At 36.9% G+C, this 17,508-nt stretch overlaps 1 protein-coding gene across 1 annotated transcript in view; it reads right to left on the minus strand.

The window, feature by feature from the left end:
• Positions 1-6,030: 6,030 nt before the first annotated feature.
• DNAH11 (dynein axonemal heavy chain 11) overlaps positions 6,031-17,508 on the minus strand; it is a 34,588-nt gene continuing 23,110 nt past the window's right edge. Inside the window, 4 exon segments of the mRNA XM_050334160.1 lie at positions 6,031-6,162; positions 12,258-12,360; positions 13,488-13,614; positions 13,617-13,652. Coding sequence (XP_050190117.1) covers positions 6,031-6,162; positions 12,258-12,360; positions 13,488-13,614; positions 13,617-13,652 — 398 coding nt within the window.

The following is a 17,508-nucleotide window of genomic DNA, read 5'->3' on the forward strand; positions in this document are numbered from 1 at the left end:
GTGAAACCATACACAGTCTTGCTTGAAGTTTCATCTTCTACACCCTCCTACACTTCCCACATTGCTCATATGTGGAAAATTACTTCTTGGAATAGTTGGTCCTAGAGCTCAAACTGAAACACACGATTTATAACTTCCATTACTTTTCTTGAAAACACCAAGTTGCAACAGAGAGATTTTTACTATACGGTATTGTTAGGCAGGAAATTCCAGCACAGGCCTAGATATAATGCAATACCCTGATTAGATAACTATCTCTTTGTTAATTATTTTTTTGTGGACAACAAAAAAAAAAGGGTAAAAAATGCACTTCAGAAGTCAGTCATAAAAAGACTAACCTCACCACAGCATAGCTTTTCTTTCGCCTTTAGCTTTAGTGAAGCTTGGTAAATTCATATCAGACATAGATTTGATGTGGCATGTTTTTGGGGTTCATTTGCATTCCCCCCAGTGAGTTCCCTGTACTATAAAGGACCTTGTGCACTGCTTGCTTTGCACACAGAATAATGAAGATTCCGTGTGGTCTGATGGCAAGTGAGCTGTAACAAAATTTGAGTAATTACTACCAACTACATTTTGAACAATTTCTGCCTAAGCAAGAAGGCCTTATTTTAAAAACATTTATCTTCTGTCCAGGTCATACATTACGGTTTAATTTGACAGAGGAGAAAAAACATTTATAGGAAATTCTCCTTGTAAGAAATGGAGAGTGCCTTGCAAGAAAACTGAGATATAAATACCACAGAGAAGGTATTTCATATAGTAATGGAAAAATTCATGAAGTTCTCCAAGATATACCCATCATTTTCTTTGAAAGAAATGTGGATTGAGAGGGACTATGCAAGAATCATTCATCTGACATTTTTTAGATTTAAATTTGCATAACTGAATAATGAAGACAATCACTGTGGAAGAAAGAACTGTTATAATGTGAAATCAATATCAACTTCTATGTAGCATTTACCACTCCTAAGAACACAGCTCCCCTATTTTCTCAAGTGTCCCATTTGAGCTTCACACTCACATGTCACACTCACTACAGATGGGTCTCTTACACTATATTTTTTTGGCTCAACCTTCTCCTGATTATCTCAGATATGCAAGGTCTCTAGGCTCATTAAGTGCTTCAAACAGAGCAAGACAGACAACCAAAGAGCGCCTTGGTACACGCCTGACCACTGCTCTGATGGGGCCCATCCTATTTAAGTGTTAATGCACCCACTTGCATGGTTTTCCCATATGAAACTGAGCAGTGCTGCATCAGCAGTGAGGAGCTGTACAGACCAGGAATATGTTCTGACCAGCTCTGTGCCATTACCATCATTTTGCAAGCACAGTGTGGGGAAAGCTAAGCCATATGGATGCCAGCCATGTCATGTTACTAGTCCTCAGGACCACAAAATGCCCTTCATAATACAGACATATCCTTAGAAGTCAGCTCTCTCAGTACTCAAGAAGAGATGGCCGACATCCAAACAGAAAAGCCTGGAGGTTTTCATAGAGAAACAGGAACTCTTATTGTAAGAGCCTGCCAACTGCAGAAACAGATGTTTTATGTGCTGCAGAACTTAGAAATCCTTGATACTTATTCCCCACTGAATCAAACAAAATGAAAAAACCAACCAAACCAAACCAAACATACACACACATGCACAAACAAACAGACCGCCCCCCCCCCAAAAAAAAAAAAAAAGATACAACCTGGGGTCACTATTAGTTTAACACAGGATCAGAAACCCTAAAACATAGTTCTTTTTGTCTGGGATTAAAGCAGTCAAGCTGATAGACATGTGTATTTATGCCCCCAAAGGAAAAAACAATGAGAGCTGGCCAAAAGCTGAGCTCTGATGGGCCTTCACAAGTTCCTCTCAGATTCACAGATAAAAATAGATGTTCTGTCAGTGGTGAAACAGACCGCAAGGAAAAGGCTAATGTGTCCTAATAAAAGAGGATTTGGAAATGAAAGACAATAATTTAAAAGAAAAGTAATAGTAAAAATATGGACAAGATTGCCTGTGGCAATGCAGGACACCCACTCTGCCTATAATTTGACATTAATTTGGACTAAAGCATTAAACTACTGTACTGCTAAATGCCATAGAAAATGGGGAGCCAGCTAAATCCTGACAGGACTATGGAAGGAGGAGACCATTATAAGGATGTGATGACTAAAGCAGTCATGCCAAGTTGGAAGGAAATTGGAGAAACGGCCTTCCCCTGAAACTAGCAAATTTAGTTCTTAATGCTGGGACTTCACAACAGTCATTGAGGGACTGTAAACTTTGAAATACGAGGAAAATACACAATGAAGAAAATTGTTCAAGGAAGGAGAAGCCAGTATTTGTAGTAGACCAGTAGCTCATGAAGAAAACTGGCTACACTCAGACTGAATAACAGAGACTCAGTTTAAAAAAAAAACAAACATTTAACATGTCTGGCTTTAGAATATATAGTAATGTTTAAGAGCACTGAGGAAATTGAGATGAGAAGTTTAAAAACATACAAATATGAAATGATGCAAAGAGTATGCTTACTGGAAAGAGTATACTTGAGAACATGTTTATGTAGGGCATGAGGGCTGCAAGGCATTTAGGCATGATGTTCACATTTTTGGGGAAAAGGTGAAGGGTTACCATGACCAAAAGAATGAAATAAAATCAGATGGATCTAAAGAGACAGCATGACTGACTGATCTCATATCCATGCTTTCAAGAAATAATTACTTCTTCTGGCCCTTAGTTTTGCAAGAAATTTTGGTAATGTGCAGAGTATTTAAGACTGATTACTGCATAGAGATTTGAGATATTGAAAAACTTCTGGAGCTCCAGTAAATCACTGAGCCTTAGAAACTTCTCATGTGTGCCTTAGCACTGTCAGCACATTAACTTTTGCAGTGTTTGACCATCAAATTTATTTGCTTGAGCAGCATTCTTCCTTTATCATTTGTTTCATGATTCACCATGAAAGTTTTTGAAATTCTCAGGTGCATGTATGTCCTCACATACCCTTCAGTTGTGCACCCATATTTTATAGAAGTGCAATCTGCTGTCTCCACCTGACATACTTTCAATTTAAATTTGCACCTGTGTACATGACATATTTTCAGTACATTAACAGCAGAATGGATTGCAAGGTCCAGATTGAAAACAGTCAAAACAAAATCAACACAAACCCAAAATGTTATGGGGATTCAAGGAATAGCAGTGGATAGTTCTGGTTCCTGAGCAACAGATTCCTCACCATAAACAGAACTGCAGAATTTAAGATTATAAGTGGGCACAAGGGAAATGTGGCTTCAGGTAGGAATCGTGTATTTTTCTAAAATACAATTGAAAAATGAGACTATATCACTTCACTGTGCTTTAACATTATAAAACAGTCAAAATTGTCCCTTCTGTTCTCTTTCACATTATATTAGTCTTTTATTCTTCAAATATAGGGAAAGGAGGGGGTGAACTAAAAGTTCATATAGATATTAGCCAGTGTGTTAACTCATAAAATTTATGTCTCCTTTAGTACTATAATGTCTCTGCTTCTCTGCAACATGAATAGATACCTCCTGTTCTTGCCTCCAGTAGTGTTAATTTGCACAGTGGGTGACTGGTGAAATGGTTGCAAGGTAAAAGGCATTTGAAAGCTGCCTTTCAAAAAGCCCTTAAAATGAAAAACGAAAAAGAAAATAAATGAAGAGATTACTGTAGAAACAAGGAAAACAAAAAAGGAAAAAATGTGAAAAGAGAAAATTGAGAGAGATATTAGAAATAATTTCCCCCCTGTCCTTTCTTAAAAAAACATGCACAAACACAGTAGTCATGAAACAGAGACAAATAGCACTGTCAGAAAGAGATATGTAGAAAGTAAGCACCACTATTGACCACATTATCTAAGTCTGTAGAAGTGAAAACAATACAGAATATGTTATGCTAGATTCCATACAGGTCTCCACCAACCTTTAAGTTACAGAATAAATTTTGGAGGGACAGAAGTAATGGCAACAGTTAGAGATAGGAGCAAATATCAGCAAAACTAAAGCAGAATTGGAAAAAGAATAGTTGAGGGGAAAAAAGAGAAAGTGATAGAAAAAGTGTAAGAACTCAATATAAAACTTATAATCAAAGTGTAAGAACTTGATGAAAACCTTATAATCAAATCATAATGGCCTTTAGATCAGTGGTAGTTGAACATTTCAGAAAATGAAGAAAAAAACCTGCACTGAAGACCACTGTAGAATAATCTGCTATGGGAAGGCTCTTCTCATCCCAAATCAAACAGATCATTTTAATGCACAAAGTACAAGGCATATATCCCCTTCAAAACATTCCCTTTTTAGAGGGTTAATGGTTTTCAGACTTCTCATTTTCTTATAAGCTACACAGATGTTTCAGATGATGTGTGAAACTGAAGCCTACATAAACTGAAAGTTCCTAAAGATGCCACTCCAAACTCAGTTTTCCCCGCTTGTGCTTTCAGGAGAGACCTACAGCCTGCCTCAACAACATTCTCTCTTAAACAGAGTTTAGGAGAGGCACTTGTTGCAATTGTGGTATCATATTAATGTGTATCACTGAACAGTTTTAAACCTGAAAACTACAGGTTTAAAAGCTACATGGATATTTTTTTTCCTGTTGTGAATGGTGTAGGAAAAGTAGAATGAATTAACATTTTCTGTGAAATTTCAATTATTTGTTCAAACGTTTAAGAGTTGAGTAGACATACAGAATTACTGCATGTGTAATTAGGGAACATGCTTACAATTGCATTAACAGCACCACTAACTCCTCATCAGCACCTCACTTCTCTCTGAAGTGCATCATTATGTTCAAGACATAAGACCATGAAACTAAGACACAGAGCAGCTACGTGACTTTCTTATGAACAGCAGGATGTCAATGGCCAGATCTAGGAGTAAAACTCATAGGGAGGCAAATTACAGGGGTAACATGAGAGAGGCAAATTCAGTACCACACCTCAGTGAGCAAGCTTTCAAGAGAAGTATGCCACCATATGCTGGGTTATGAGATAACTGAAGTATGTTGCTATTTTGATCAGCTCATCATTGTTTCTTGGCCCTGAAATATGCCTTACTTTCAACTGCAGCCACTATTCAAGACAAACCTCCAGCACTGCTCTCTGGTGTCCCATCAGGCCCAGGACTCAGACTTTTTTTCTAGCCCCTGCAACTATGACCTTCAAATCTTCATCACTGAACAGATCTGGAACCTTTCTTGTGAAAACATAAAGGAGTAGGTAAGAGATGCCTTACACAACATATGACAAATAATGTACACAGTATTTAGCCCAATGGGATTTAAGCATATAACTAGAGCTATGTTGATCCCAGATAGATCCAGTCACAAAAGAGTCTTCTCCTGTTCCCTATGCTTTTTTTGCATTATAAACCCCTTTTTCTATTTCTTTAAGGGAAAGGAAATGATCTTTTTTTGAAATGGCAAAAGTATTTTCCCTGATAGGAAGTTCACTCATAAATTATATGTGCTTCAGAATAGCAGTTCCTTTTTTTTCAGGCTACCAGTGAATTGTTTATAAGTCTGGTTGCAAAAGTAAATAGTAACTTTTTACAAAATCTTTCAAGATGCACTCCAATTGTGCTGAATATTATTCTCATTTTTTCTTCCATCCTATCCCCAGATTCCCACATTCAGTATCCAATTCTCTAATCTTCAAAACATGGGTGAAACTGCATTGCTGCATGTTACACCTGTGCAATCATGAAGACAGTGCTTAAAATTTGTGAAATCATACCAAAGCAAACATAGCACTAAGTCAAAGAGAGGTTTCCATTTCCCCCCCAGATCAATGCACTTAGGTATGATTAGCCTCAGCAATTTGTCTTCTCAGTGGGCAATTCTTTCTTAAGCAAGTTAGACTCAGTGCTCAAGTTGCATGGGTTGACTTGGTCTCTCTAAAAGCTTTCCCTATAAATACCTGAGAGAGAAATAATCTCTTTAAAGTTCAATGAAAACACAGATCATTTGTCATTGGAAAAGATCTTTCAAGAAATGTGTTGGTTTAATCACCTGATGCCAACAAGTCATTAATCAGCACAAAAAAGCGTTCATCTGGAACTTGGGCATCTGTCAGCAAAAACGCTGTTGGCATGTTCTTGGCCACAGTCTTGATGTACAAACTGGCAAGATCTACCTGTAAGGAAGGGAGGTAATCACTCATAATCTGTTAAAATGTTGATACAGGAAAAGTGTGAAATGCATGTTAGTAGATGGCAGCACATTGCTGACCTCTCTTTACTTTTTTCACTTTATTTACATATCGCTAACTTGCTACGTAACATCCAAAGGGAAATGCAGTTTGCGTTTTTCTTCCATATCAAACACAGACATTTTGATATGACCTAGTGGTCAGATGAAAGAAATCCTCTCATGAATGTACCAGAAAGTGATATCGCAGCCATGAAAGTCCCCATCAAGAACAGCCACAGACTATACCAACAATGTCTGGGAATTGCATTGAAGAGTCAGATCCATTTCAAATTCTGTTGTTTCTGAAAGACTTGTTTTTTTCTTAAGTGAATTTATTTATGAAGGCTTTCTCATGTGAAAAAACCCCAAACCAATGAAACTGAGTTGTGCTCTGGTGCACTGTTACTTTGGCTATGGCCAAGATGGAGACATGGCTGGGACCATTGTGCTAATAGTGGTACAAATATGGAATGCTTTTTGGCTTGGGTTTCCAGAAAGAAAACAACCCACATGAGTTGCATTTGAGTGCAGTTACACTTGAAATGCAGGATGAGTTAAATGCTGGCTGTTACGAACAAGCTGCCACACAACCTAGCAAAGTAAATCCTCAGCTTGTTAACAGAGGCTTAGAAGTTTCCCTGTTTGGAAACAGCATGGGGGAAATGACCACTTAAGCTCACATCTTACACTGCATCTCATCTGATGAGGGAAGGAGGGCACAAGAAGTTAGACACCATGAGGACACTGAAAAACACACAGCATTTTTCAAAGCATAACAGCATGTACCTGCCTCCGAAAGCCAAAGGCTTAAAAAACCTTGGTCTACACACACTGTGGTGGTTTGGCCATGGCCCAAGGTTAACAGAAGGGCTTTTTGGGGACATCTATCCACCAAATCTGGCCATAATGGGATCGTTACTTGGCCATGGGTGAGATACAGAACTATTGTTTGTTGTCCACATAGAGTGAAAATGTTCCTTCCTTCACTGTTGGCTCACACAGATAGGGCACAGACAGACAGTAAGCCTGATAAGAGCACTTCACTGAACTATATTCCTTGCCTTTCCATACGGACAGTTTAAGTTGACTAAATGACAATATGTGACAAGGAGAAAATTTCTTCTTATGTTCACCCAATTTAGTTTTGTACCCTTAAATCAATACCTGTTCAATGATGTACAAAAATTTGTAACAAACTGCTAACTATGAGAACTCCAACCACATCTTTGTAACCTCTGAAGTAACTGCCTTGGAAAACATGGAGAAACTACCAAAATTCTGTGAAACATTTAAACAGACGCTAAAATACATTTTGCCCACCCATTTTTTCAAAAATAAAGAAAACAAGAGGTCCAGCTGGAAACCACAGGGGTTGTTACTGCAAATTCTACTGTTTTGCCTGTGATTTTATCAAGCCTGTGCAACAACAAAACACATTCTTGAAGCAGTGAACTCAACAAATTCAAATAGTAGCTATCAATTTACCCTGAGGTCCTGCATCCCATAAACTGTCTTCTGCGTGATTTGGAAAAACCCCAGGGAGCAGATGTATGCTGCCAGCCTTGACAAGCTCAGTTTACCACCTACTCCAATCAGAAGTGCACAACCCTTAGGGAATTCTAGGAAATGAGTGATTCGGCACCTGATGACAGAACACCAATAAAGTAACATAGAGTTCAACTATCTCCTTAGTCAACTTTCTAAGTTTCTTTTTATTGCACCACACTTGCTTTTTTCTTTTTTTGGTCTACTTTTGAGGTAATGTTCTCCTGACACTTTAAGGTACATTACCTTCACGTCAGCATTTTATTTCTTTCCAATATTTCAGTAAGTGGAAAGAAAAATTCTTTTCCTTTGTCAAAGACTGAAGGTCTACACTAACCTCTACAGTGACCAGAGCTGTCTGATTGCTTGTTCTTTACACTGAGTCACTCCAAAGCATCACCCCAAGATCCTGATGGGTCCTGACTGGACTCAGAACAGAGATCTAGTTAATTTGAAGGGGAGTTGACTGGACCTTAGAAGCACATGAGAATTTCATGTCTGGCAGTTTGCACCACAAAGGCTGAAGGACAAGAAATGGCTTAATGAAAAATTTGCATCAAACTTCAATTTACTCTTGAAATATCTAGCCCAGACTACTTAAAGCATGTTTTTCTTTGCTGATCATGGGATACTATAGGATGAATAAGACCAGTATAAGAATTTTCTCCCATATCAGATAAGATTTAATTGCTAAAATTTTGAAATGTGTGTATTGAGGTAATCCTTCCCCCCAAAAAATATGTTTTAGATATTAAAAGAATTCTCTTGAAATTGATATTGTGGTAATTCATAAAAGGACCTAAAAATATTAACAAATTTTTATTTTTTTTTAAATCAGATACAAATTCTAAGGGATGAAAGTCTAATTCATCAGATTAGAGTTTAGAGGTAGCAAGTTAGACCTTATGCTTAAATTTTTCCCATGTATAAATAAAACAAACCAAAAAGCATCCCTTCATTCTCTGTGTCTCGTGACACTGAAATAAGTAACCCTTGAAAATACATTGATAAGAACCTTCTTAAATAAAGGGATAATGTGTCTAATCTGGTTGCATCTAACAAAGAGGTAGAAACGCGTTCAACCAAAACATTACTGGAAGCCAATTCTCTTTGACTTCACTGTAGAACTTTGTCAGCCTTATTCATGATTTCACAATGGATCCACAAAAAAAAGCCCCATAAAAGGTGTAGAAAAAATTTACAGGATTTAATTTCACAATCACTTTCGCAGGACTGCCAAATTGCAAGGCTAAGACACTCTGCCACTTATTCGGTGAACTGAGGTACTACTCTCGGTCACTAGACTTCAGAGAGAAGATAATGGCTTACCACCATTTTCAAGCAAAACTAGTGATACCTGAGAAGGCTTCTGTCTGCAATTCTGATGATTATCACATCAACCTCTAAATCAGCCTAACAAAATCTATAGTCCTTATGAAAGATCCATATGATTATCTTTGTAATTTAAGCATTTCTTTAATCCTCTACAATAGACTGCTTAGTGAAGAGTGTCTTCTCTTACATAGCTCCTGCCTGATTACGTGCAAAGTGAAAAACGATGACACTGAAATCCTAGTCCAGCTCAATGAGAAGAAAAGTTTGTGTGTTAAACCGTTTGACACTGCAAATAATAGAAACCGCTTTAACGATACTAATCTCTGCCAGCATGGGCCTCTGTCTCTTTCTGGAAATCACTGATATTACGCATGACTAGAATGACTGCATATGCTCAAGAAAGATTACAAATAATGACAAGGAGCAACAATGAACTCTGTGCCTCACTTATTCAGTAAAATCTCCACTTCATCTTCTGAAAACTGGTTGGTTTTCTTCCATGCAGGGAAACAAAGCAAATGCAGTTAATCAGATTTCAGAAACAGAAGCTGAGATTTTGGGCCATAATGGGTACTAAGCTATTTCCTGACATAAGAAAAACAAATTACATTAAACTGAGATAAGGTCAATCTGCATATGAAAAAAAGCTATGGATAAATAAAATAAATCTATGATGACACTTAGAAGTCTTGGTTGGTTTAAATTTAAAAAAGTACAAGGCTAGGCAGCAAAGCAACTTCAAGTCTGCCACGCAAAGGCATAATTTAGTATGGTATTACTTGTCCTTGTTTTGAACTAATCTCATTTTGCTTTTAAAAGCGTTTTCCCTTTCTTGGAAACAAAAGGTAAATATTGCTTTTCTTATAAAGGCCTGTTACATCATTAACTACTTAAAAGATAAGGCAGACTTAGTCTACAGCTTTATAGACAGTCTTTCAACCTCAGAAGATAAGTGGTGTAAATTTCTATAGAGTGCAAAGAAGGGTGAATCTCTATTTAACCAAACAAAATGGGGGTTAGTTTTAACGCTGAGCCACAATCTACTCTTCTATAACAGCATCAATAAAGTGTATTTATCAGCATTATTGCTGCATAGTGCCCTGCATAAGCCTTCCAATAAGAGTGTTATGAGTCTGCAGTGCAACAACTTCTGAACAGTAAAAAGCAACTTCATGCAAACATTGGCAGCATTGTGATGAACTACTTTATAGATGATAATCTGTTTACACATGCTGCATGGCACTCTCAAATAAGCCTAGGTTCATAGAGGCATGCAGTTTATTGTAGCTTGAGAAGTTCCTAGAAAGCATGTTACTCAGCAGTTCCTGCGCTTTCACCACCTCGCAACAAGGGTCTGCTCCGCTTTTGAAGAATGGCAATAGATGAGCCAAGGCTGCAGCTACACTTGGTCTTTCACATTCTACCACACATATACAGAGAGATAAATAATAGTTAAAAAGTTCCCCAAAAGGAGCACATGAAAAATGTTGTTAAGAAAAAACATTACAATAATGTAGTGATGGATGTACTCACACACTCTGCACTAAAAGACTAAAAGTAGGTGCAAGTAAGGGCTCAAAGCATTTGCATAATACATCCAAACAGGCAGGCTCCAAATAAACTACTAGCAAAGCTGTTTATATCTGTGACTGTTTATGTTTAAACTACTTAAAACTAAGGAACAATAATTTCTTTGTGATAGGAAGTCACTGCTCAACCTAGATTCAAACTGACCATATTATAACCTTTTCTTGTTTTTCTCTTTAATCTCTGCTCTGGTGTCTGGCTACTGGTTTCAGCCCCTGCTTCATGGAAAGGATTGTCAAGCACTGGAACAGTCTGTCCAGGAATGTGGCTGAGTTACCAACCCTGGAGGTGGCTCTTGGGTGGGACATGGATTAGTGGTGGATGTGACAGTGCTGGGCTAATGGTTGGAGCTGTTATCTTAAAGACATTTTCCAACCTAAATGATTCTGTGATACTATGATTATTGATTCAGAGCTTCTTCAGTCTTTGTTTTGTCCTACCTAGTCTTCAGAAAGTTGTTCTTCCGTCTGAAACATTGACTTCTTCTCAAAAAAAAAAAAAAAAAGTATATCAAACTTTGCAAACCATTGCTCTATTTCTCAAAAATACCTTTTATTTTTTCTTACCCTTCTACACATCTCATCTACCTGCCCATAGTCACCTTAGGGTAGGGTCTATCTTGTACTTTGTACAAAAGGCATCTGCTCTTCATTAGTCCACAATCCAATGTATGTCATCAGATAATAAAGAGTACCAATAATAGAGTGTTGTTAGGTTAATCAACACATTCTATAGACCTGAGAGTCATTGGAGAGACTTCTTATATTAAAGGTAAAGTGGAACTTCATTGTAGTTGCTGGGAAGTTTTGAACAACCACCTAGTGAAGTTATATGATGGCTTTTACTACAGCTGGAATAGTCCTGATTACTGGTGGAGTAAAAGCTTGTTGACTGAGGTGGAAGCAAACTATATTGCTACAGATGATAACTGGGGAATCTGATTCACAGAATCACAGAATATTCTGATTTGGAAGGGACCCCACGAAGATCATCAAGTCCAACTCTTAAGTGAATGGCCTATACAAGGATTGAACCCCAAACCTTGGCATTATTTGCACCAGGGTCTAGCCAGCGGAGCTAGTCTTAGAGTTAATAAGAAAAAAAGTTGAAGCAAATGCTGTAAAATGTCTCTGGAAATAAAAAGGGAAAAAGAGATGAAGATTCTCCAGCATCAGACAGCAAATAAGAGTCAATGAAGTGTTAAATAACAATACAGACCAGTGAACATAAATCTACTTGTGTGACACAGAAAAGACTTAAATTCTAGCTTCACCCTTGATGCAGTTCCACAGCAGTCTGGCTATGAGCCCCAAGGACACATCTGCCAGGTGAAGGACCACATGAGACCACAATTGCTAAGAAATTCAGGGGACTCTCAATACCATAATAAATACGGTGCATCTCTTTCTGTTTAGCTATAGGAACAGCAAGATTTTGGACCCCTACTAAATTTCAAATACTACGTTTTCTCCTATTCCCTTTCATCTCCTACCTACTGTGGTGAAAAACTAAACAGTAATTATTTCATGTATTAAATACAGGATTGCTATAATACAACACTTCAAACCACACCTGGAGCCTAGGTTTGATAGTGAAGCTTCCAGCAGTTGGATTCATGTAAGCAACATACTGACAACTATGAATTTCTTTAATAGTTAGCTTCTGCCTATCATATCTGAGAAAGAAAATGTAGTTTGATCAGTATTAGTGACAAAACACTGAAACATTGTACATTTCCAGGCTTAACCTCAGTTCAAGAACAGTTTCTGTACTACGAGAAATCTGAGATACAAATAGTCATGGAAGTATCAAAATAGGATTGACATTTTAAAATTGAAAATAATTCCACAATTTCTATCACATAAGTATTTTGTTCAAAATTTTTGTTGCAATTAAGATAATACCTTCTCACAAAAAATTCTGATGATGAAGACTTTTTTTAAATAAAACTCACTCCAAACACACTTGGATGAGTATAGCATGGTCAGAGGAAGACAGATACGTATATTTAACTCACTCTTTTAATGTCTGAAAACTTCTTTACTTACCAGACCATTCACCGGATCATATCTTTGTGAGTCACATAGTTTCTTCATTTTGTATAAAAATGGTGTGCTTGTAAAAGAACAAGAATCTAATATGCATTTATGATAGCAACAAAGTATTTACACAAAATAATGGTCCTTCTGTAACAAAATGAAATAAAATATTAACTAGGTTGATTTTAAACTTAAAACTTTATTTTTACACAGATCTGCTGAAAGGATACTAATATATTTTATATACTAAAAAATTAAATTGCCATTTGGAAACTAAGAAGGGAATTACCTTATTTGCCAAAATCAACTTAATTATACTTCAGTAGCCATTTTCTGTGGTTTTTTTCTCATGGCAGAGAAAGTGCATTTATTTGGACCAGTATCATTAAGTTTCTATGGATTTTGTCTGTTGCCTTTACAAGGCGAACAAAAGATAGAGGGTGGTAAAAGATAGGCTAAACATCTGGCAAACTGGAATTTAGTGAATCACTTTCTGTATCTCAGATATCCCTGTTCTCAAGGGGTCAATCAATGAGGTCAACATCCAGCAGCTCCATCAAGAGCAGCTGAAGGATACTTTCCTTCCAAGACTCTCCATAGTCCCTTTCTGTTTCTCTTTTCCAAAACTGTTTATAACTTCCAGGGAGAATATGCTTTGCTCTTGAGTGAAGCTTGTGAAGCTTTCTGTTTCTATGTGGCTTAGGGATTCTATCAGGGACCACAACACAAAAATTATAACATTAAGTAAGAAGTACATGCTTACCGATGTCCATAGCCTATATGCTGCCAAATCAATGCAGGAGATCGAACTGTTCCATATCTATCCACTTCAGCCATATTCAGATCATAAACAAAATAGATAAGTTTCTCACTTCTTACTGGACCATAGTATGACCAGCTTTTTTCTCCAGCTTTCTTCCAAACAACTCTGAAATGTAGCACAACATGCATAAAAATTATTACTATATGAAGCAATACTGAAACTAAACAAAATCAAGAGTTCCAAATCATGTTGGCTAAAATTTGTGAAACATTTCATCACCTACAAGTGTTTTTTTGAGCCATTGAAGTCCTTGGTAATCAGTGAAACTCAGAGACTGTCTTCAGAAAAGCATCACCATGGGGTTCTGAATTCCAGAAGAGTCTTGTTGATTTAGCTGATTGACTACTGTACAGCTTTTGAAAATGTCACTGCATATCCATTTGCATCCTTTGAAACTGAAACGCTTTGAATGTGAAATCCCTTCGTATCCCAGCACTCAGAGAGTTCATCAGTGAGTAGATTATTTTCTCTTTCTCCTTGGAAGGATTAAACGAGGACTTTGTCAAAATATGTAAAGTGTAAAAATATGATTTATAAATCTCATTTGATCAGGACATTTAATCAGAAATCTAGTGAGGAATCTCCCATACTAAGCAAAACAAGGCTGATTGTATTAAATTTCAGCCTATTACTCCAAATGAGCTACTTACATGATACTGAATGCAGACCATCAGGTTACAAACTTATTACAACACTCAACAAATTAATTTAAAGACCCTTACATATTCATCAGGACTGTAAAATCTTGAGACATAAATTTTGAGTTCATAAAGTTTTTATCAACTGCACTGCTTCCCTTAGATGTGTAAGGGAAAGAATAACTACAGAAAGCTGTTAAGTCATCTTGAAAACACAGAAGCAAACAACCTTTATTAAGAAATAGTATATTACTGAACTTTAGTGTGAGGTGTTACTCAACTTTTGCCAAATTCCACAGATACATAAGAAGGGATTCATCATCCATGAAAGTCTGATTTCCAATTGCACTGTTTCTATGTTGTACATGAACACAAGAACTTGCAGAAATCACTAGCAATTTATTAATGCAAGACTGGAAAACTGACACTCATCCTTCCTAAGTCATATATTTTTGTTGTTTAAATGATCACATAAATATTTTTTCAAAATAAAACCACTGTAATTGGTGGACTTCAAGGAAAACTTTTCAGCATGTCTCAGAGACTGGGCTCTCACCTTCAATGAGCACCCTAAATTCTAAGGTTTTGTCTGCCTCATTCAGAGCTGGGATTTGAACCAAAGTGGGTTATGAATAGTTTAGGCAATACAGGTGTTCAAATCCTTTCAGCACAGGAGAGAATTTCACGCAGACTCAATACTTCTTAGCAAGAAGAAAAAGATTTCTCTAAAGTTCTGTGCATCTAAGCCAAATTTTTTGTTTTGTCTAGTCAAAAATATAATGAATTTGGGATACACCTGATATTGATTTTGAGATACACCTGATATCAATTTTGAGATAATCAAAGCCACATTTTTTAAGACTTTAATATTTATCAACAAGAAAGGAGTGTGAGGAAGAAAAAAAAGTTTAACAGTTCCATATATAATAAGTAGAATAGGAAAAAACAGGCATTTCTTTTTTTTCACTATATTAGATATACGTATATGGTTTTGAACTTGTCTTGTTTCTTTAAAAACTGGGCAACATGGTCACCAGAGCTTTAGGAAATGGAAACTGCACTTGCACAGAGACAGCTGAAGGCTGTATGTCACAGCACTGCCACAATTCTGACTTGCAGCAGACTTTTTGGTTTCTTAGGCAAAGCAGTATAAACAAATACATAACTGCAAGCAGTTTCCATTAGCACTACATAAGTATTGGGTTGTCATCTTAGATTTTTCATTGAAATTAATCATCTGAAACCTCAACAGTGATTTTGATTGGCCAATTCAACCAAGGTAACAAATGCATGCAAGGACATTTCTGTCTAGTCACAGTCACCTTAAAGCTGAGGGTCGCTGACTGAAGGAGTAAAGAAAGCAGATAAAGAAAGAAAGTGTGCTGGAGGACAGGACAGAAATGGAGAACCTTGACATATTTGCAACTGGATGATCATAAATTTTGGGGGAAAAGGCTGTGACTGCACTTACCCTGCCTTTCTACCACAGAAAAGAAAAAACTTTATGCAGAAATTATTTGCATGTGACAGGTTTAAAGTCTCTTAACTCCCTTAAAATCTTAGGTAAAAGACAATTTTGTTCTGTTAGCTTGGTATACACCTGTATTTAAAACAAATTAGGAATTCTTAGTTTTGATCCTTAACCTTATCTAAATTTTATATAGTGTCCACAATTATAATCTTTAAACGTTTACACATTTTTGTTCTCTGTGGAAGTGTTCCAGACTTTAGTATTATTGAAGACCCCAGACCTAATGTACCAATATTATTTTGCATCAGAACGTTCCTCCATCAAGTAACATTTCAAAATTTTCTGCCGTTCTAGAAGGCAGAGCGGGTGAGTCATATGCCTTGGGGAAATGCTAAATAAAACCCTACACTACATGCTAATCTCACCCACTCTAGCAGACACCTCAAAAAAATTTATGTGGATACAGATAAGATGGGAACTGACAGAAAAGACTGCACATTAAAAGTGATATGATCTGTAAGAAAAATCTTTTAACCTCTAAACTATGGAAAGAACATGGCAATGCAGGGAATAACTGCACTTCAAGTTCAGCTCTTAATCTCTTATTTATGAACTGAGACTTAATTTAAAGTGCTCATTTGTGTAATTTGCTGTGAATGACTCTTTCTACTAAAAAATTCCCAATTCACAATTTGACTGTTCCAAAGAATCACTTAGAGTGATAGCCTAAGACATATGAAGGCATTTCAGTGTATCACTTGAGTGCATTTTACAGGATGAAGCATTGGTACACACAAAACCAAAAATAACATGAGGCAGTAATTTTGAGCCATACATGAGAGTACAAAATTGTTCCATCACAGCTCACAGAAAAAAAATGTGGTAAACACAATGGAAAGTGCACACAATATACCTGTTTCTGGATTGTCGTGCAGTTCTTCACCCACTATGACTAGCAGACGGTTTTGCTAGCAAAGCATTTAACAAGAGGGGCTTGGCTGAAGAGCAGAAGACAGAAGGAAGAGCTGCAGACAACCAGATGAGTCCACTTCTTTGTTCATGTCTTTAATTTTCCTAGAAGGAGCAGGTGGAAGTTCTACAACACTGACTCAAAATATGAAGGAATACTACCAACATTTCAAAGCAAATCCTTAGAGGTTCATAAACTGGTTTATGCCACAAGACAGTTGGTGTGTGTGATACACTTGCAGAGTAAGCCCCTGTGATGCTGACTTCACATCTTTGGTTTATTTAAGAAGTTTCCTGCAAGAAGAATACACAACATTTGGTGCCCAGGCGCTCCTTTCATCAGCTTCTGTTTGCAAGGGAAAGTATGCTTTTGTACTCTAGTGCCATGGTTGTGGTTGCTACTGGAATGGCATCATTAGCTGAAAAAACCCTCTCTGATCAGAGGAATTTCTGAAAGCCCTTTTAAGGCTGATTCCCCATTGAAGGAGCTATGACAGTTTTCAACAGCTCATGATCTCACTCTGAGGCTCAGCAGATTTCTTTTGTCCTAATCTCTCCTTCATTTCAAGGGGCAAAAGGGTGATTAAGTTTTACTAATGCAGGTTTCTATGTTAATGTGAATTTGGAAACACTTCAAAGAATAAACTAAGGTACAAAGTAGACTGAAAATGGTCTTTGCTTATCTGATCTGAATACAGAAGAAATTAACACAAGACATGAAAGAAAAAACAGCGTAAAAACTTATCCAATTAAAATTTTTGGATTCACACCTATTTTTAAAGCCTGGTGAAAATTTGATCCATTAGGAGCAATGTAGATTGGCTAAAAAATAGATGATTGCAAAATCAGTTAAATTACACATCAAGCAAATGTAAATGTTTCT

The sequence above is a fragment of the Myiozetetes cayanensis genome, unplaced genomic scaffold, assembly GCF_022539395.1.
Source record: "Myiozetetes cayanensis isolate MyiCay16 unplaced genomic scaffold, myiCay2020 scf1, whole genome shotgun sequence".
NCBI classification, from domain to species: domain Eukaryota; kingdom Metazoa; phylum Chordata; class Aves; order Passeriformes; family Tyrannidae; genus Myiozetetes; species Myiozetetes cayanensis.